Source organism: Podarcis vaucheri (assembly GCF_965113315.1).
Source record: "Podarcis vaucheri genome assembly, chromosome: 12".
In the NCBI taxonomy this organism is placed as follows: Eukaryota; Metazoa; Chordata; class Lepidosauria; order Squamata; family Lacertidae; genus Podarcis; species Podarcis vaucheri.
Genome location: NC_138750.1, coordinates 61,274,169 through 61,296,551, shown reverse-complemented (window position 1 = coordinate 61,296,551; position 22,383 = coordinate 61,274,169). Strand labels below are relative to the sequence as shown.

At 45.0% G+C, this 22,383-nt stretch overlaps 1 protein-coding gene and 1 long non-coding RNA gene across 2 annotated transcripts in view; one reads left to right on the top strand and one right to left on the bottom strand.

Moving 5' to 3' along the window:
* Positions 1–22,383, bottom strand: part of LOC309515150 — a 227,725-nt gene that overhangs the window by 34,989 nt on the left and 170,353 nt on the right. The gene's annotated exons all lie outside the window — the stretch shown is intronic.
* BPNT2 (3'(2'), 5'-bisphosphate nucleotidase 2) lies at positions 5,677–20,895 on the top strand. The gene is made up of 5 exons (XM_082192581.1): positions 5,677–6,212; positions 13,340–13,499; positions 15,260–15,355; positions 17,009–17,170; positions 19,542–20,895. The coding sequence occupies exons 1-5, from the start codon at positions 5,805–5,807 to the stop codon at positions 19,811–19,813; spliced, it is 1,098 nt and encodes a 365-aa protein (XP_082048707.1). The 5' UTR covers positions 5,677–5,804; the 3' UTR covers positions 19,814–20,895.

The window sequence follows — 22,383 nt, the reverse complement described above, 5'->3', positions numbered from 1 at the left end:
TGGTTGGTGAAAAGGGACTTTAGTGTTACAGTCATATGATGACCGCTTTCGTGCAAAATCACTGATCTGAAACCACCCTTACGGCTTCAGAATGATGACTATTAAACCAGAACTAACAGTTACGGGAAAGTTATTGTAGGTAAGAGTCCACTGTGCACATAATATGCCAAGGTATTCCTATGACACTTTAGTATTGTGATGATTTAGCACCGTTAAATTCTATGGTGGGGCTGAGGCGTAGAGTGTCTTAACCACAAGTGACCTTGTAAAGGTTTTTCTAAAAATGTTTTCCTCCTTTTCTATGCACACCGAAGCTGGATTTACACTGAGCTCTGTGCGAAGCACTATCTCACTATGAGCTTGTGTGAGCTATGCAATTATATCCACCTATATGTGCCTTATTTCTTTTTTGAAGGTTCAGGAAAAAAACCTTGTATTTTCTTACGGAGGACTGTTTTTATGCCTAATATGAAGGTGTGCCAATCTACAATTCTCTTTGGACGGCAATCCTGAACCCATTTGCTAGAGATTAAGAGGTCGTCTTTAACTTTGTGGGACTTATATCAGGGTAAACATTTACAGGATTGCACTGTTAATAACTGGCGCGAAGGGAAAAAGCAAAACTGAATTAGTATTCCATCGCTGTATGAAAAGTACAGAGGAAAGAATATAATAATTGTGTGTGTGTGTAAGTTAAGATATATAAATATTTTTATACTAAGAATTTGCATTGGCAATCTTAGCTGTAGCATTGTCACTAAGTTCAGTTCAGAAAGGTAATACTGTACTGTTTACAGGCTTCTGAAATATTTGATATCTGGAAAATGAAGGTATGCATTTTAATTATACTTCAGTTCTTGAATGAATTATGAAATTGTATGGGGAAATTTTACTGTGAGGGTTTTAAACTACTGATTTACGGTGTCTGTTTTTAGGGAAACAAATAACTTCACAATGCGTAGATGTGATTGAAAGCTCCTTGAAAAGGCGGAAATAAACAGTTTTCAATTTAAAACTCGAATTGGCCTCTCTGTACTAATGGAACTTACTCCATTTACATCAGTCTTTGCACACTTGTATTTAGGGGCCTTAGCATCAGAAATGTCATTTACAGCTGCACAAGTTGTTATAGCTAGGAAGTGGAAAGGGCAAGGTAAATATAAAATGGAAGAATGGTATAAAGAGGTGTGGGATATAGCTGTATTCATGATAAATTAACACGTGCTATTAAGGTAAGACAGAGAATATGCAGGAGAAATGGTTTTGAGGAGATATGGAGTGTATTTGCAGAATTTGTACTGTTAAAATGGAAAGGGGTCAAACGATCGCAAAAGGTGTTGAAATTTTGGGAGGCTGAATAGCGACAATTTTTATTTTTATTTATTATTAAATAGCGACATCTTTATTTTTATTTATTTATTATTATTTCTTTGTTAATTAAAAAAGTAAAAGGAGAAGCGTAATTTAGAATGGGGTTTTGTGGCTGAAAATAGAAATGCTTTGTGTTTACTGCTGAAGTACCCATCTAATTGTTGTGACAGCAGTATACAGGTACAGTCATACCTCGGGTTACAGACGCTTCAGGTTGCGTTTTTTCGGGTTACGGACCGCCGAAACCCGGAAGTACCGGAACGGGTTACTTCTAAGTTTTGGCGGTTGCGCATGCCCAGAAGCGCCGAATTGCAACCTGTGCATGCGCAGACGTGCCACTACGGGTTGCGAACGTGCATCCCGCATGGATCACGTTCGCAACCCAAGCAGCCACTGTACAGTCAAAGCAGAAGGGTTGGGGGGAAAAGGCAGTCTGTGACAAAGCTTGACTTGGAGTTCAGCAGTGATCCACTCTGGGCTGTGACTGGCCTTCTTCCTAGTCTGCTATGCTTCCCTATAGCTGAGGTTGCCAACACAACGCCTGCGGATTCTCTGATGCCCCCAAAGGCCTTCCTTGGCACCCCTGGCAGGGTCCCCAGACTCTGCGTTTCCCTTTTTCCATTGAATGAACGGAATATTCATAATGTACGCAGGTTACTTCCTGTAAAATGAATAACATCAAGGCTTTGAGGCTGAAGCCCTGCATGGAATATCCACGATGTCACAGTTGCCGGAGTAGGTATGAATAAATGGGTTGCACTTGCAAGTTTATCTGCTTATTTTTTTTATCTAAGTAGAAAGTAATTATTATTATTATTATTATATTAACTAAATTTGTATACCACCCTTTGTTCATATATCTCAGGGTGGTTCACAACATAAAAATGCAGTATAAAAAACACAAAATGAATGAGTAGAAAGAATTTTGAATGTTCCGGTGCAGAACGATAACTAGGTCTTAAGACTTCCTCCAGCCTTATTTCATCTGCTCTCTGTAGAAGCCAAAAAAACCATGCGCTGCCTATTCCTCTGACAGTTCAAACTGCAGTCAAACAGCACCAAATACCAACAGCTTCTTATTCTCAACCACAATACAGTGGTACCTCAGGTTACAGACGCTTCAGGTTACAGACTCCGCTAACCCAGAAATAGTACCTCGGGTTAAGAACTTTGCTTCAGGATGAGAACAGAAATTGTGTGGCGGCAGCAGGAGGCCCCATTAGCTAAAGTGGTACCTCAGGTTAAGAATGGTTTCAGGTTAAGAACGGACCTCCAGAACGAATTCAGTTCTTAACCCGAGGTACCACTGTAGTTAGCTTCATCCACCTGCTATATTCCCCCGGCCAATGTGTTCTGGCTAGTTTCCTGAATTACAGACAGCTACAGGGCCGGCCCTCCCATTGGCTTTGTGAGACAGTTGTCTCGGGCGCAGGCTGGGTACAACTGGGAGGGGTGGCATATCTGTGCCCCACCCCAAGAGTATGCCACTCCTGCGCTTGTCGCCTGCATCATGCCACCTGGAAAGAGCAGGGCTGCTGCTGTCGCCACTGCCTACTCTCTGTCTGTTAAGTTGTGGGTGAACGTATCAGGCGACACAGCGATTCTTCAAACATCTCTTGTTTATTCACAGACCTAGAACCGAACTGAAGGGTTCAGCCAGCCTGCTTATATAGAGCTCCAGTACAACGCACAGTAACCACTTTCTGTAACTATCCAATCACTGAACGTCACTTTCAATCCCTTATTTGCATATGTGGACCTGAGTGAAAACTATCTACAGTATACCCCTGCTGGTTTAGGGTGAGAACTTCAGTACATATCACCGTCTTCCTTTTTCTCCTCTACCACTGCCTTCTGTTCACATCAGGGCTGCCTGCAATTGCCTCAGGCAGCAGAGGAGGTGGCAGCTGTGGTGGGTCAGGGACCAAAGGAGGAAGAAGTGGAGCCCCCCCCCCAATTTTATATTTTGCTTCAAGCTGCAAAATGTCTTGGAGAGCGGAATCACTACTCTTAGTTGCTGGAACGCTCTGTCTCATGAGACCAGGGCCCCGCGGGATCTGATTTCTTTCCGCAGGTCCTGTAAGACAGAGCTGTTCTGCCTGGCCTTTGGCTTGGAGCCAATTTGATTCCCTCCCGCTCTTTCTTTTTCCCTTTCTCCTCCTGTGATGAGGCTGCATTTTAATGTTTCACTGTTGTATTTTAATCTTGTTTTTAAGTTGTATTCATTCAACATGTTTTTGTTATTGCTTGTTAGCTGCCCTGAGCCCGGCCTTAGCTGGGGAGGGCGGGGTATAAATAAAATTTATTATTATTATTATTATTATTATTATTATTATTAATTGCTGATGCATGAGATTTCAGAACAGATCAAGCCTCTGCAAAGATTCAGACTTCCGTGTCAAAATTGGGTGGAGTGAATTTCCTTTTGTTGTTTAGTTGTTTAGTCGTGTCCGCCTCTTCGTGACCCCCTGGACCAGAGCACGCCAGGCACTCCTGTCTTCTACTGCCTCCCGCAGTTTAGTCAAACTCATGCTGGTAGCTTTGAGAACACTGTCCAACCATCTCTTCCTCTGTCGTCCCCTTCTCCTTGTGTCCTCCATCTTTCCCAACACCAGGGTCTTTTCCAGGGAGTCTTCTCTTCTCCTGAGGTGGCCAAAGTCTTGGAGCCTCAGCTTCAGGATCTGTCCTTCCAGTGAGCACTCAGGGCTGATTTCCTTCAGAATGGAGAGGTTTGATCTTCTTGCAGTCCATGGGACTCTCAAGAGTCTCCTCTAGCAATACAATTCAAAAGCATCCATTCTTCGGCAGTCAGCCTTCTTCATGGTCCAGCTCTCACTTCCATACATCACTACTGGGAAAACCATAGCTTTAACTGTTGTTGTTTAGTCGTTTAGTCATGTCCGCCTCTTCGTGACCCCATGGACCAGAGCACGCCAGGCACTCCTGTCTTCCACTGCCTCCCGCAGTTTGGTCAAACTCATGCTGGTAGCTTTAACTACACGGACCTTTTTTTAAAAAAAAAATATTTATTGAATTTTCACAAATTATAAAAACACACACAATACACAATACAAACATACACACACAAAAACAAACATGTATAATTTCCAATCCTTTTTTTCTTGAAACTTACTTCACCGACTTCCCCATACCTCCCCTTTCTGCATTCCAATTCCCAAATTTATTTCAGCAAATCCTCCCCCTTAATTTTATCTAATTTTTTCCTTTCCTTTACTTTTACTTAAACTTTTACAGCTATAATCCCATATTTTCTATAACCACAACATTTTAACTCTCATTAATTTTGCAATATAAATTTCAAATTTCTTCCAATCTTCTTCCGCCGTCTCCTTCCCCTGCTCTCGGATTCTGCCAGTCATTTCAGCCAGTCCCATATAGTCTATCACCTTCATTAACTACACGGACCTTAGTCTGCAAGGTGATGTCTCTGCTTTTTAAGATGCTGTGTGGGTTTGGCATTGCTTTTCATTATTTATTAAATTTCTATACCATCCATCATAGATTCATAGATTGCAGGGCTGTTCACAGCATTCGGTGTTCACAGTTTAGGAGGCGGATAGATGATAACACGGGTGCAAATTGTTGCGGAATGTTTCTGAGTTGCCTCTTCCCCCCCCCCCTTTTTTTTTTCTCCCATGGATGCGAAGGCAAAAAACTTTCCTCCCCTTCTGAATGGCAGGTGGAGGGGTTAGGAGGAAAGGGCGCGTGGCTTCATTTGTTTCCACTGGGCATGTCTGATTGAAAGCACATCCCATGCCACTGCGCAGACTTGCAATATCCACGGTGAGGGCAACTCTTCACTTTTCCTATCTCTACGCCTCACTGAGTTCCCGAGGATCGCTTTCCGCACACCGTAACGCCGCTGGACTCCAACTCCCATCAACCCCAGCCGCCGTGAGCGACGGCAAAGCTTGCCGGGAGCTGTAGTCCTCCCGAACCCCGCCGCTAGGGTGCGCAATTTCCCCACCTCTGACATACAAGCTCACACGCAGGCGGGGAGGGAGTCTGCTAAGGAGCCACTCACTTTAAGAGCCCCGCCTCTCACTTAGCCCTGCTGACGTGACTCCAACTCCCATCAACCCCCAGCCAGCGTGGCGGACGGCCGGGAACGACGGGAGTTGTGGTCCGTAATAACAGCCACGCACTCCCTGAGTCCAACCCGCCCTCCCCGGAAGTAACCCGGATGCTGCAGCGAACTCCAACTCCCATCAGCCCCTCCCGGCCTGCCCAACGGCGGAGGACGACGGGAGTTGTAGTTCTCCCCTCAGAAGCGGCGCCGTCGGCAGCGGAGCGGCGCCTAGCAACGGCAGCAGGCCGGCGCGGATGTGCAGGCCGCGTCCGCCCGCCTGAGGCGACGTGAGGAGGCGGCCATGGGCTGCCGGTGACGGGCCTCTCCGCCTCCTTCTCCGGCCATGGCGCCCATGGGGATCCGGCTGTCCCCTCTGGGGATGGCCGTCGTGGGCCTGCTGGGCCTGGGCGTCCTCTACCACCTCTACTCGGGGATCCTGGCCGGCCGCTTCGCCTTCTTCATGCTGGGCGGCGGAGGAGAAGGGGAGGCGGCGGCGGCGGGGGGCTCCGAGGCGGCGGCGGGCGGGCCTCCGGCCTCGGGCACCGTGGACCTGCGGGAGCTGCTGGCGGCCTCGGTGGCGGCGGCGGCCCGAGGCGGCGCCGAGGTGAGGCGGGTCCGCGACAGCAACGTCCTCAACGAGAAGGCCAAGGGCAAGACCCGCGAAGGGGCCGACGAGAAGATGACCAGCGGGGACGTCCTCTCCAACAGGAAGATGTACTACCTGCTCAAGGCCGCCTTCCCGGCGGTGCAGGTGAGGGAGAGGCGCGGCGGGGAAGGGCCGTAGGCCGCCTTTCTCTCACCCGAGGGGCTCGAGGCGGCGCACAAAATTCTCCTCCCTCTTTTAATCCCCGCCACAACCGCCCTGCCAGGTAGGGAGGCTAAGAGGTGGCGACTGACCCCGGAGCTTCGTGGCCCTGCGGGGATTCGAACTCGGCTCTCCCTGAAGGCAGCCCTGTTTAGGGAAGCTTTTGGTGTTACAGCGGTACCTCGGGTTACAGACGCTTCAGGTTACAGACGCTTCAGGTTACAGACTCCGCTAATAGTAGAAATAGTATATACTATCCAGGTACTATCCGGAAATAGTACCTTGGGTTAAGAACTTTGCTTCAGGATGAGAACAGAAATCGTGCGGCGGCAGCAAGAGGGCCCATTACCTAAAGTGGTGCTTCAGGTTAAGAACAGTTTCAAGTTAAGAACGGACCTCTAGAACAAATTAAGTACTTAACCCAAGGTACCACTGTATTGTATTTTAGTCAAAATAAAAAAATTTCTTCCTGTAGCACCTTAAAGACCAACTAAGTTAGTTCTTGGTATAAGCTTTCGTGTGCATGCACACGTGTGCATGCACACGAAAGCTTATACCAAGAACTAACTTAGTTGGTCTTTAAGGTGCTACAGGAAGAAATTTTTTTATTTTGACTATGGCAGACCAACACGGCTACCCATCTGTAATTGTATTTTAGTGTTTTGTTGGAAGCCGCCCAGAGTGGCTGGGGAAACCCAGCCAGATGGGCGAGGTATAAATAATAAATTATTATATTATTATTACAGTGGTACCTCGAGGTAAGTACTTAATTTGTCCTGGAGCCCCGTTCTTAACGTGAAGACCACTTTAACTAAAGGGGCCTCCCGCGCCGCCGGAGCACGATTTCTGTTTTCATCCTGAAGCAAAGTTCTTAACCCGAGGTACTATTTCTGGGTTAGCGGAGTCTGTAACCTGAGGTACTACTGTACTCCCACGTCTCAGTCTGACACTCAAGCGGATTTACATATAAGCTAAACAAGCTATCGCTTAGGGCCCCACTCTCTTGGGCATGTGTAGGCAAACTTAAGGCCGGGGGGCAGGATCTGGCCTACAGACGGTCCGGGAATCACCATGTTTTTACATGAGTAGAATGTGTCCTTTTATTTAAAATGCATCTCGGGGTTATCTGTGGGGCATAGGAATTCATTTCATTCTTCATTCCCCCCGCCAAAAAAATATAGTCTGCCCCCCTACAAGGTCTGAGGGACAGTTGACTGGCCCCCTGCTGGAAAAGTTTGCTGACCCCTGCTCTTGGGGGGCCCCCAAAAAAATTGAAAGGAAAAAACCTGGATGTACATTTCCAAAATATAAGATAAAAAACAAATAAAATCAAACCTACATACAGCAACAGTGTTTTGTGTTGTGTAGGTTCCTATGATGTAAGTCATGGGCCCCGCCTGCTAACCTGCTCCCTAAAATATCACTGGTTTGCTCATTTCTATATATAGGGTGCCTAAATTCTGCATGTGCAAATGGCTTTAGATACCTATGAGGTCCATTAATTACCATATAGCATATACTCAACACAAAAAAAACAGCGACAATCTGTTGTTGATAAAGGACAGCTGGATACATAAAGGGTCCCATTACCGTCAGCAGCTTACGGCCTCATCTCACCTAAATCCGGCCCTGTTCAAGCACAGTGATTCTGAAGCTTGGTTCCCTGGCTGTTGTGGGACTACAGTTCCCCTCATCCCTAGAATTGCAAGGTCTATCAGGCAGAGTCGGGTACAAAAGAGGTACCACATTTTTCCATGTGTGAGATGCCCCCATATATAAGACGACCCCTATTTTATTGAATCCCAAATTAAGAAACCAGTAGTCGTACCTTGGTTCTCGTACATTTTGGCTTCCAAAACCCCGAAAATTCCAGTTTTCGAACATTTTTCGGAAGCCGAACATCTGACGCAGCTTCCGCTTGAGTGCAGGAAGCTCCTGCAGCCAATCGGAAGCTGCGCCTTGGTTTTCAAACATTTCAGAAGTCAAGCAGACTGCCGGAATGGATTACGTTTGAGAACCAAGGTACGGCTGTAACTTAGGGTTGCCATATCCCTAGAAGCCGGATTTAGGTGAGATGAGGCCGTAAGCTGCTGACGGTAATGGGACCCTTTATGTATCCAGCTGTCCTTTATCAACAACAGATTGTCGCTGTTTTTTTTTGTGTTGAGTATATGCTATATGGTAATTAAATCTTAAAAAGCAGAGACATCACCTTGCCAACAAAGGTCCGTATAGTAAAAGCCATGGTTTTCCCAGTAGTGATGTATGGAAGTGAGAGCTGGACCATAAAGAAGGCTGATCGCCGAAGAATTGATGTTTTTGAATTATGGTGCTGGAGGAGACTCTTGAGAGTCCCATGGACTGCAAGAAGATCAAACCTCTCCATTCTGAAGGAAATCAGCCCTGAGTGCTCACTGGAAGGACAGATCGTGAAGCTGAGGCTCCAAGACTTTGGCCACCTCATGAGAAGAGAGGACTCCCTGGAAAAGACCCTGATGTTGGGAAAGATGGAGGGCACAAGGAGAAGGGGACGACAGAGAATGAGATGGTTGGATGGTGTTCTTGAAGCCACTAGCATGAGTTTGATCAAACTGCGGGAGGCAGTGGAGGACAGAAGTGCCTGGCGTGCTCTGGTCCATGGGGTCACGAAGAGTCGGACATGACTAAACGACTAAACAACAACAACAATCCCTAGAAGTGAAAATCCAGATGATCAGCGGCAATGGAAAGGCATTGAGCTTTTCTTTTTGGGTGAATAATCACAAAGCTCTTTAGCTTTTCTGGGGCAAACAGGCACTCCAACACAGACATTTGCTAACAAATGAAAAAATCGCCAAGGCGGTCAGCGTGCAATGGTTCCGGCAGCTTCTTCATGGTAGCTGCAGCAAGTTCAGTCGTGTGCATTCACCATCCCTGTATAAGGCGACTCCAGTTTTTTACCTTTTTTCTGTGTGTGTAAAAAACGTCTTCTACACACACAAAAATGGTAATCAGAATGAAAGAGCATGGTGTTGCTTCTGAGCCAAGGAACTGCACTGAGCTCAAAGTCCTTGTGCTCAAAAATCTGTTTTCCCTGTTCCCCATTTCACCAACCTAGTTTAGGCAGGGAAGGCATTTTCGTTGTTGTTAACTGAGAACCAGAAACCCTTGCCAATCTAACAGCCCCGAGACCTGCCAGTAGATCTCCAATGTACCTTCCTGCTGACCCCTGGCATAGATTTCCCTTGCTTTCCATTTTCTGTTTGCTTATCTAAAACAAATTGTGTGCTTCAGCAGGGACTGTATACATTGGGGGTGGGGGTGGCCCTGAATAGTCAAAAGATGTGTACAGTTTAGCTTTACAAGTATACATGTAGCTTTACGAGAAAGGTGGTGACTCTCACCTATGAGACTAAACTGTGTTAGTATAATGTTACCTCTGGTTAAGGACTTCGTTCCGGAGGTCCATTCTTAAACTGAAACTGTTCTTAACCTGAGACACCACTTTAGTTAATGGGGCCTCCCGCTGCTGCTGTGCTGCCGCCGCGCGATTTCTGTTCTTATCCTGAAGTAACGTTCTTAACCCGAGGTGCTATTCTGGGTTAGCGGAGTCTGTAACCTGAAGCGTCTGTAACCCGAGGTACCACTGTAATAGTAATAGCATTTACTGAGAGCCTTTTCATTTAAAGTATTTAACATACAAGATCTTTGGGATATCTCTTGGGGGTAGACCAGTATTACAGAGTTAAAGAAGGACTTGCCTAACACAGTGTTTTGACAAGTCTCCTGTCCCCATATGGATTAATCCTCCGAAGTTTATTTGTATTTCAGAAAGTTGATACTTCTGTCCGTCTCGAAAAACATGTGGCTAACTTGTCTGAATTACTAGAAGGAGGTTCCTTGGGTCACCTCTGCCAAATGCCTTAGCAGTTGCTATGTCCTTGTTTTTGGAATGCCCATAGACAACTGGGATAGCTGTTAGTAGAACATGAGACTCTTAATCTCAGGCTCATGGGTCCAAGCCCCACCTTGGGCAAAGGATTCCTGCATTGCAGGGGGTTGGACTAGATGACCCTAGTGGTCCCTCTCAATTCTATGATCTCACATTAAGACTTTATTGAGCTGTCTTTAGAACACTTTATAAGATCCCCATGTTTTTTCAGTGCATTTCTCTGATATTCTGATAAACAGAGCACTTCTAGAAGCAGGGAGGAGTCAAGAGTCAATATCAAGGTGTTTCTCTTTTTGATAATGGGACATTATGCTCATGTAAGAGCCTCCTGATTTGCAGACTTCTGAACGGATGTATTTCTCTGGCAATTTGAGTACAGTGGTACCTCGGGTTACATACGCTTCAGGTTACAGACTCCGCTAACCCAGAAATAGTACCTCGGGTTAAGAACTTTGTTTCAGGATGAGAACAGAAATCGTGCTGCGGTGGCATGGCGGCAGCGGGAGGCCCCATTAGCTAAAGTGGTGCTTCAGGTTAAGAACAGTTTCAGGTTAAGTATGGACCTCCGGAACAAATTAACTACTTAACCCAAGGTACCACTGTATAATGCCCGAGTTCTTTTGAGTACTGTATGTGCTTCTTACATTTTATAGCTAGCTGATTCTACTTGTTGGCAGGCTATAACGAGAGATGATGTGGACATAAAGCTGCAGAACAGGTTTTCTCTAATAAGGTTCCTGACTATACTCTGTGATGACCTGATAGATAAATTCAGCTTTCCTCTATCTACACATGTAACTGCTGCAACCTCAATAACTTGAGAGTTTTGCTTTTCTACAGAAACTGCTTTTGTGCTGTGACCAGTGGTAGCTCTGCAGCAAAGGATTCTATTTACACTGTCATCTTCTCTTGAAGAGACCAGGCTTGCATGCTACAGTAGTGCGCAAGAGCCTTCTTGTTTGATGTATTACTTAACAGTTTCTGCCACGTTGACGCTGGTTAGTTCCACCCTGTTTCTGCTGTGTTTATGCCCAATACAGTCTATACCAGGCATCCCCAAACTCGGCCCTCCAGATGTTTTGGGACTACAACTCCCATCATCCCTAGCTAACAGGACCAGTGGTCAAGGATGATGGGAACTGTAGTCCCAAAACATCAGGAAGGCCGAGTTTGGGGGTGCCTGGTCTATACTCACTGGTGGCAGCTCTCCAGGATTCGAAACCGTGTTCTCTCTCATCCCTAACTGAAGTTGTTGGGTTGGACCTTGGGCCTTTTGCCTTTTGCGTGCAAAGAGCTATGGCTCTTCATCTGTGAATGTCCTATTCTCATACTTTCAACCTCCACTGCTACTGCTTCCCATTCCCCATCCCTCTATTTCAGAGTATGACAGGTAGAAGAACTTAGTTATACAATAGGGACTGCTCAGGGTCTGAATTGTGAAATGCACACTAGGGGTCTGAATTGTGAAAGAATCCAGTTATCAAAACATCTGTGTATTACATGTGATGTGACACCCACACCCAGTTTCATTTCAGTTTTGACTTTAGCACTGCCTTGCTGCTTTAAGTCCCACATTGGGAAATTATATTAATCCTCTTCAGGCATTGTTAGCACTGAAGAACGCATGGGTGGGGATGAATGGACTAGCTGTTCTCTTCATGCGTTAGAGGGCGAAACTTTGAGCCTCCTGGACTCCCTGCCTGTTTAGAACCCTTAAAATCCACAAAGACTGGATGCTTCTCTCTTCAACTCGTAGTGAGCAAAGAGTGGGGCATGGAGTCATTCATTCCCACTGTTGCTCCCCATGTGTGAACATGGAAGAATCCATTAAGATGCTCATTTAACAGGTGCAAGAAGAAAGCTAACAGTTACAGTGGTCATGTGTGTGTGTGTGTGTACACACATACAGTCATACTTTGGGTTACAGACGCTTCAGGTTGCGTTTTTTTCGGGTTAAGGGCCCACCAAAACCTGGAAGTACCGGAACAGGTTACTTCTGGGTTTCAGGGGTTGCGCCTGCGCAGAAGCGCTAAATCATGCTTTGCGCAGAAGTGCCAAATTGCAACCCGCGCATGCGCAGACGCGCTGCTGCGGGTTGCAAATGTGCATCTCACACGGATCACGCTTACAACCCGAGCATCCACTGTATATGTGTATATATGTGTGTGTGTACACACACACACACCTATATAAATGTATATAAACATGTATGAATTGGGGAAAAGAAAATTTTCTGTAATTCTTGAATTATTATGAACAAATACCATAAACATTAAAGGATTGACTCTTGCATTTTGCTAAGCATGCTCAAATCCAGTCATTATTTCATTGGATTTGGGTTTAAACCGTTTGGTAAATAATGTTGCTACTGGGTTTTCTTATTGCTACATGGGAATTTCGCATTCTCAACTGTCTCAAGTGAATGCAATCTCCATCTCTGGGAATCTTAAGCATGGCAGTTTGGTGGTTGTGGAACTTCTGTGAAGTTGGTAAATATATCCTGACTGCGTAACAGATGAAACAGATATATATATATATAAGTGTGTGTAAGACATTGTTGCACTGTGGAGAAATTCCCTTTCACTGGATTACCTAATCTGAATTGATCTGAACTCGCTTTGGCATATTTGTGCAAAGCAAAATAAAAAATAAGGTGTATTTGGGATTAATAGATCCCAAACTGTTTTCCCCCCATAGGCCACATGAAAATTGCTGATAGTCTTGGCTTAATGATTGTTTTGCGTGTTGTAGCAACCGTAGTGTGCTGTGCCCGATGCAGGATGGTTTTAATTGGTTACTTTATTTTTTAGATGATATTTTATTATATTACAATTTGCATTTCACAAAACCTGTAAGAGTAGGTGTACATTCTTTTACTGCATTTCATAGGTGTTCTAATTTTTAATGGGTTAAGTTTTTGGATACATACTGTGTGAAAAACAAATGGCACGCTGTGAAACAAAACTGTTTGGGAGAAGTATTGAATTGGCATACTAAAATTTAGTGGAGTTTTTGAGCAGTCACCTGTAAGCATTAAAATATTGTATGCATGCTCTTTTGGAGGTGAAAGTTCCAGGGAAGGAATGGAAGTGTTGCAACAGTTACATGCTTATTTAATTACATACTCTCTCTTTGTCATTAGATAAACACAGAGGAACATGTAAATGCAGATGACCAGGAGATAATTTCTTGGGACCGAACTATTCCTGAAGCTATAAAGAACCAAATTCAGCCCAAATTGGTCCAAGCAGACAGTGTTACTGTGTGGATTGATCCGTTGGATGCAACTCAGGAATATACAGGTAACCAGCACTGAGCTACTTTTGGCTTACTGCTACTCTCTGTAGCACCCCACCCCTTACAATGGCATCTCACAAGCGCAGCTCCCTATCATGACTGGGGGGAATTAACTTTAACATTGTGCTTGTATGCTATGGCTCATACACTTTAATTTTACAAAGCCTAGCCTTTCTCTGGGGGACGCAGGTGGCGCTGTGGGTTAAACCACAGAGCCTAGGACTTGCCGATCAGAAGGTCGGCGGTTTGAATCACCGCGACGGGGTGAGCTCCCGTTGCTCGGTCCCTGCTCCTGCCAACCTAGCAGTTCGAAAGCACGTCAAAGTGCAAGTAGATAAGTAGGTACTGCTCCTGCGGGAAGGTAAACGGCCTTTCTGTGCGCTGCTCTGGTTCACCAGAAGCGGCTTAGTCATGGTGGCCACATGACCCGGAAGCTGTACGCCGGCTCCCTCGGCCAGTAAAGCGAGATGAGCACCACAACCCCAGAGTTGGTCGCGACTGGACCTAATGGTCAGGGGTCCCTTTACCTTTACCTTTAGCCTTTCTCTTATACAAAAATGGAAGGAATTTGTCTGATCATGGGATAGTGCTGCCTGTGGGAAACTACTTTGCACCTTTTAATGGTCCCATGGGCTTCTGGAGTGAGACGTTTGTGGTTTGCAGCATAAATCAGGTTGGAATTAGAAGACAGTAGGCGTGTTTTTTTGTAGCGATGCTGGGTGTGGCTTCCCTTTTCTTTCTTTACTTAATGTGTGGACTTATTTATAGATCTATGTCAGGCTTGAACAAATATCTTGCAGGCTTCTGCTTGAAAGGGGGATTGGTTGTGTGTGACGTGACATATTTTTGGATAGTTCCATAAACTGCCAGAAGTTGCAGGATGCTGTCCAAGCTCCTTAACATGGCAGCTGAACAATAGCAGCCTACATGATGGCCTCCAGACATTGTTGGACTACAACTCCCAGCATTCCTGACCATTGGCCATTCTGGGTTCTGTTGTCATTACGGCAAAGTTCAGATGTTAACTCCAAGCTATTGTTTTGATCTGGCCCTGTTGGAGCAAGCCTTGTGCTTGCATAATCCCTGTTTCTCCTTCTGTTCACTCATTTGGGTTCATGTCAGTCACAAACCATAGTTTGCCATTACCTCCAAAGCACAGTGGTTTCTGCAAAAGAGGCAGTAATTAAGTTGAAGGAATGAATGTGAGCAGAGGAGGGGGTCCTTTTTCCTTTAACAGAAGGCTTTTTCCTTTAACACCAAATCATTACACTAAACCAGCTCCTTGAGTAATGAAAGAAATCAATATTTTAAATATTTCATTAGCATAATTTCTTCTGGGTTTTGGAGTAAAGGGGAAACAATTTAAGAACTCAAATATGCAAGAGAGTTAAGCTGTTGAACATGAGAGAATAATTGGTGTTCAATTACTGCCGTCTTAAGTGCATTCTGATTTATGTTGAAACTTCTGCTGGATATTAAATCCAGACTGTGTTTTGTGTTGGCTCTTGTGCATAGGTTAAGTAAATACAATATCTGAAGCCTAGGATTGAAAGGGGGAAGAGCAGAATAGGACTGTGTACTTACAGGAATACTATTCAATCAAAATGATATAAAACACAAATACCCAAAGTTAGACTTACTTTCTAATTTTGCACCTTTCAGGTTGGTGTCTTGCCTTGTCATATCTGGTTTAAAAGTTAGTTTAGTGTTGTGCTTTACGCTGTACAAATGAGAAGTGTTGACATTCTTCCTATCCTCCCTTCAGAGAATCTTCGACAGTATGTTACTACTATGGTCTGTGCAGCTGTAAATGGCAAGCCAGTAATAGGAGTAATACACAAGCCATTTTCTGGATACACAGGTATGTGACATAGTTTTATTTCCATTCACAATGGTGTGAAAGTGATGCATGATTCCTAACCCTCAGCAGGGTAAAATGGATTGATTTTAGAATGCTGTATTATTTTACTGTTGTTAGCCGCTCTGAGCCCAGCTTTGGCTGGGGAGGGCAGGATATAAATAAATTATTATTTTTATTATTATTATTATTATTATTATTATTACTACTACTACTATGGTTGATGCTGTGGCACCTTATAGGTGCAGGGCTGGGCGATGTTAGATTTTCAACATTGCGATGTATCACCAGCCAGACATTGCGGTTTAGCGATATACTGCGATGTTGAAACAAGCTGCATTGGCCCCAGCCTGCTAGACGTAGGCTGAAACTGCCACAGCTCTCACCGCCGGAGCTGGGGCCCCCTCACCCCAGCGCCTTGCAGGCTAGGGCCAATGCAGCTGGTCCAGGCCACTGCTCACCGGGGGGTGGGGCAGGAGGGCTCTCCCCACCCCAGCTAAGCGACCCCTGACACCTCAGCAGCATCGGGCTTTGTGCACCTGGGGCATAGAAGAAGTCTCTCCCCACCCCAGCTGAGCTATCCAATGCGTCTGAGGTTTCGAGGTTGCTCAGACGGGAAAGGGCAGTTTCATGGAGGCCCCACTCCACTGCCGGCTGGGGCAAGCCAGTGCCGACCTGGGGGCTCTGTTAAATGCTTGGCTGAAGGGAAGTGGCAACCGGGCACCCCTCAGCCCAGCAGTTTAAAGATGCGGAGGGAGGAACAAGCTGCATCAGTGCCTCGCCGATGCAGCTTGTTTCTCCCTCTGCTCCGTCTGAGGGCAGACCGTGATGTCGGTTTCACTCAGCGGTATATCACTGGTGAAACTGCTGTGCATAGCTGTCAACTTTCAGATTTGAAAGTAAGGGATCAGCAGCCTCGAAAATAAGGGATCAGCAGCCTCACCTGTCCCGGGGACAGTCTACGGGATATCTGACAATCCGGGATAGCAGCAGGAAGCAGTGGGAAACAGCGCTGGAATAAGGGAATTTCCCGCAAAAAAAGGGAAGGTTGACAGCTATGCTGCTGTGCTTCTGAGTCCCTCTGCTAGCAGCACCCTCTGGATGAAGTTGCGCTGCTAGCAGAGACACTCAGGAGCGCAGCGGTTTCCTGAGCGATATACCACTGAGTGAAACCAACATCGCGGACTGCTCCTCATACCGGTCCTGGGTGATATATTGATATATCGGACAGGCATAGTGTGGTGCTGATAACGCCAAGGTTGCAGGTTCGATTCCTGTATGTGACAGCTGCATATTCCTACATTCCAGTTGGACTAGATAATCCTTGGGGTCTCTTCCAACTCTACCATTCTGTGATTCCAGTTGAGATGTGCTGGCCAAAGGAATGGCATGTATGCATACTAGATACCAAAAGATATAGAATCATAGAACTGTAGAATTGGAAAGTGATCATCAAGTTGAATCCCTGCAATGCTGAAACTTGGAACTGGGCTTGGTGGCTCTTCCTGAACTTCAGGAAGAAATAGGAATACAGAAGCATAAGGGTTTTTTTGCCAAATACAGCTGGGTAGGCCTGAAAACCTTTAAGCTTCTGCCAAGCAATTGGAAGACCCAGCTACCCACCCACTGGCCACTGATGACATGCCTCTTTTGCAGCCTGGGCGATGGTTGGCGGAGGATCAAATATTAAGCCTCGTTCTTCCTACAATGAGCAGACACCAACAATCATTGTCTCCCGTTCCCATGAAGGGAAAGTCAGGCAGCTTGCTTGGCAGACCTTTGGAAATAAAACTGCAATCATTAAAGCTGGAGGAGCAGGTTTGTTCTCTTGAATCTATTGTCCCTCATTTTATTAATGTTGAAATAGTGCACTGGAAATGTACGTGGTTGCAGTGTGAGATGTGGTCAAGGTTCTTGAGTTCCCTAATTTATGAGAGCAGAGGACATGGTGTTTATAGACGTAAGGGGTAGAGATGCATTCGTAGCCAACAGTGCAGTCCTGTCCATTGTCTGTTCAGAAGTAAGACTCCTCCTTGGGAGTTTGGTGAGATGTACAGTGGTACCTCGGGTTAAGTACTTAATTCGTTCCGGAGGTCCATTCTTAACCTGAAACTGTTCTTAACCTGAAGCACCACTTTAGCTAATGGGGTCTCCTGCTGCCGCTGTGCCGCCAGAGCACAATTTCTGTTCTCATCCTGAAGCAAAGTTCTTAACCTGAAGCACTATTTCTGGGTTAGCGGAGTCTGTAACCTGAAGCATATGTAACCTGAGGTACCACTGTACTCCTAAGTAAGTGTATATAGGGTTGCTGCCATTGTCTTTGGCGATCCCTCATAGCCGAGTAAGATTGTCTTCCATGAACACAGTCTTAACGGTGTGTCTGTAAGTGACTGTGGAGGCCAATTCTGGATCCACATGTCCTTGCATCGTGGGAACATAGGTTTCTGGGCAGGAGTTGATCACAGTGAGGGTTTCTAAAACATGCCTTCCTCTTAGCTCATTTCTCCCTGAGTTTGTGCTTCTTCAAAGTTCATAACACCTTTGGTAGAGACTATTCCCCAATTGGAATGTTCACAGGCCAGTGTTTCCCAATTACCCATGCTTTTATTGGATTTTTAAAGATTTGCTTTGAGAACATCTTTAAACCTCTTTTGTTGTCCATCGATATTTTACTTTCCATTCTTAAGTTGGGAATAGAATAGAGTCGTACCTTGGATCCCAAATACCTTGGTACTTGGACGTTTTTGCTCCCGAATGCTGCAAACCCAGACGTGAGTGTTCCGGTTCTTTGGGACCCAAACGTCCGAGGGGGCTTCCGATTGGCTGCAGGAGCTTACTGAAGCCAGTCAGAAGCCGCGCTTTGGTTTCTGAACGTTTTGGAAGTTGAACGGACTTCCGGAACGGAATCTGTTTGACTTCCAAGGTACGACTGTAGTTACTTTGGAAGATGATAATCAGGCATCCGAACCACATGACCAGCCCAACGAAGTTGATGTTGAAGAATCATTGCTTCGACACTGGTGATCTTTGCTTCTTCCAGTATACTGACATTAGTTCGCCTGTCTTTCCGAGTGATACGTAAAATTTTCCGGAGACACCATTGATGGAATCTTTTGAGGCTGAAGGCACTTAATTGATGAGGAGAGGTGCTAGATTTTCACTAGGTAGTGAATCTTTGAAAGATTAACGGTTTGGGAAGCTGTATCACCTGGCAAATTAATTCAGGAGTGGTTGCCAGTTTAAGCGTGTGAAATGATTACGGTTCTCCAGGCAACAGAGTGATCAAATAGTTAATTTAGAAATATGTAATCTCTCTCAGGTTGGCGAACAGTAAAAATGTTGCCGTATCTGATGGGAATTGAACTCTTTAGGTTTTTTCCTTGCTTCTGAGATTACTCTGTAACTACCAAATGAAAGTAGTTTGCAAAATGGTCCTGTGTCAGGTTTTCCTTGCAAGGCTGCCCAGTTATTTCTCTTCACATGCTGCTGTTCAGCTGTACTATTACCAAATTTCATGCACAACAAAATAAAAGCAGTAAAAAATCAAAAATACTACAAATAAAAATATAAAAATCAATAAGTAGTAAAATACATACTTTATTTAAAAAACCTGTCATTATATAATATTTTCTCATACTAAGAATACCAGCAGCTTTGGGAGTTTGATAAATATGGGTCATTAGTAAATCATAAGAGTTGGGAGAGTCCAAAACACTGTTGGTGGGTCTAGCATGCACAATTCCTCAGTCTCCTTATCAGTTCCTGGAGTCGTCCAGGATGAACTGTACCTGCCAGGACAAAGGGTGTGTCCTGCAGAAGCAAATACTTCTGTTTACCCTGAATCAGCAGGTGTTTCTTGGGCTTTCTTTTGCAGGCAGGGAGTCCTGGGTAAGAGCAAACCGCTTCCTTAGTCACACACTTGCAGTGAACAGTGTTCTCTGCCCAAATCTCCACACTGGTGATGGTGACCATGGGTGTATGTATGCCATTACATAACCCATGAGAGAGGCTGTAGTTTGATCAAGTTTTGATCGAGCTTTCGAACTGTTTAACTAAACCCAAAGTTTTAAGAATTTTCTTTGTGTAAAGAAGCATAGTTTTGCATGGACTGCCTACAAGGAGTAGCTCAAACACACCCACACCTGCTTGTAAAATATACGTAATGAGCTCTCAATTATTTCCTACCCAGGATACAAAGTTCTCTCGCTCCTGGATGTGCCTGAGAAGGATCAGGAGAAAGCCGATGTGTACATTCATGTGACGTACATCAAAAAGTGGGACATCTGTGCTGGCAATGCAGTGCTGAAGGCACTAGGAGGTCAAATGACTACACTGGCTGGGGAGGAAATCAGTTACACGGGTTCAGATGGCAACGAAGGCGGGCTCATAGCTAGTATCAATATAGACCACAGAGCGCTGGTTGAAAAACTCCCTGTATTAGACAAGGCGTCTCAGAATTAAGTTCTGAAGAGTGACCAAGTCAAGTCGTGCTCCTGGAGTCTGCAAATGGTCCTGTAGAGGTGAGGGAACGTGCGTCTGGCCTTTGGAAGGTGGCAGAGGAATATTCTTTTGGAAAACTGCACAGACCCTGGCCTCCTCCTGGACCCTGGCAGCGTTCAGAAGCAAGGTTACTGGGACTCGGTGTCCTTACGCCTCAACACCAAGCTTTTAATTTCTGAGACTGTTTCGTGTCCATAACACAAGGCCAGATAACGCTTGGAAGAACACAAGCAAGTTACAGATCTGGTTCTGGAAAACACTCACATTCTGTTATAGTATTCTTTGTATTGTGTGACAAAAGAAAAGATTGGCTGTGGGTCACTTGAAATCAGTGGATAGGTATTCTTCATCCCTTTGGGATACAAAGGGCCAAGAAGGCCAGATCATCTTCCTCGGACAATTGTCTAATCTTGGGTGCAATTTGAAATGGAAAAGGCAATGTTTGGGTCTATTTTTAATGTCTAGCTGAAAATTCAAACCAGCTTAATGTGGATGAGAGTGTTAATATTTGTGTGGTCTTATTATAATCTTTAATGATAACATTTTCTGTGTGTCATGTTAAAAGATTTCCCCTTGTACAGTTTCAGCTATTGAATATTGCCATTCTAAGCTGTTGAATTTCTTAAAACTCTTTAACATCCCGTGTTCGAGCTGATAAAGAAGTCATTTATCTTTGGCGATCATTTAATAAGCTACTTGATAAGAGAGCGAGTGATATTTTGCCAGCGTAAAATTATGATTATGAATTATGTGCAGCTGTCTTTACAGGGAATCTAAAAGTGTCTTCCTGGCTGCCATAACTGTTACACTGTGTGGACATTTCCTTTGAAAGGCTGGCCCCAGTTTTTGATTTGTCAGTTCAAAACTCTCACCCTGTTGTGATGCTTGGCATTCAGTCTTCGCAGGAGAGTTGTAGGAATTTGCCACGGATTCAGAGGAACGTGTATTTGACAACTTGTTTTCTGCCCTTCAGACCTGCCCACCTCTTAATAAACCAGCCATTTTGCCCCTTTATATTAAATAAAATAAAATAAACCCCTGTATCAGTGTGATGAATATCTGTGACTGTGAAAAACAAGATTTTAAGCTCTGTAAAAAAAAAATTAGGTCTGTAATTTGCAAATGATTAACTGGTGTGATTAATCAAGGTTTGCAAACATATTAAATCACCCCCACTGGGTCTCTGGTGTACTGATCCACAATCTCTCCTGGATGACACAAAGGGCTCTAAAATACCATGTTTGAAGTTGCATAAAGCTGGTTATCTGAATGTGGTGGGGGATGCAACTCATAAAACCATGTCTCGTTTTCAGTTTTCCTACAAAGGATTTCCTGGTGCTTTTGGTTAGTATATTAACTGGATCTTTTTCATTTTTAAAAACAGGTAATTAGTAACAAACAGTGATCCTACACACTTCTGCTCAGAAAAAAGTAGTATTGTCTTCCACGGAGCTTATTCCCAGTTAAGGTGCATATAGTTTTATATAGCAGAGTTGAACCATGGAACTCTCTGCCACAAGAGGCAGTTGTCGCCACCAACTTGCAACTTCCGCTCAGGATTCTCCCCAGGCTAAGCCCGGCGTCACCCAGCATGCTCTGCACCCTCCTCAAATGCTTTTGCCTGGCTGGGGAGTTTCCTGAAACAGTGAATCTGCATTTTCCAGTGCAATTGTTCAATATAAAATCTAGTCTGAAAACAGAAGAAATGAGCACTGAACCACTGATATAGTACAAGTGAATTCTTTATTTACTGTTTTTGCGAGTGTTAAAGATAAAACCTATTTGGGAAAGAAAGTATACCTGCCTTTTCAGTGGACCTTTATTGTTTGTTTACATATAGTTGCCTTGGTGATAGTATCTTGTGTTTACGGTAGCCGTTGTAACGCCACCCTGATCATTATTTTATTGTTTAAAGCTGCATCTTACCGCCTCCAATGGACAGTGCAAATGGGTCCTGATGTTTCCTCCCCTCGTTTTGGTGAAACAGCTTGTTTCATCAGATGATGTGTCTTCCTGAAATTCACATGCACGGTGGTGAATGGAGAGGTGAGAGAAATGTTGAAAGAACAGACTGCAATGGTGACAGACGGGAATTGCCCCATCATTTGCAATCCAGCAGAAGTCCGCTTGCAGTCTCCCTTCAAAGTTCCTTCCTTCAGGTAGCGCCACGACATTCTGGGATCAAATTAGAAACTGGGGCGACTGTCCCTGGAAAATAGGAACACTTGGAGGGTTTGCTTTCCCTGTGGGGTCATTTTACAGTACATTTCCCTCTGAATTCACCTCCCATATCTCCAACTACCTATATGTGGTGGGCTGACAAAAGCAATTGTGATTTCATTTTATTTTATTGGCAGCTGCGTAGGTGAGATGAGCCCACAGGGCACAAATGTTGGCAACTCGATTCTGTGTCTCCATCTGGCCCTGCCTGCCCCCAGACTCCAGGGGCTGCTCCCCCCCTCCAGAAACTGCCTCTTTCCCCTCATTTGCCATGTCCGTTTGTGACATCACAGGGAGTTGGTGGGTGTCTG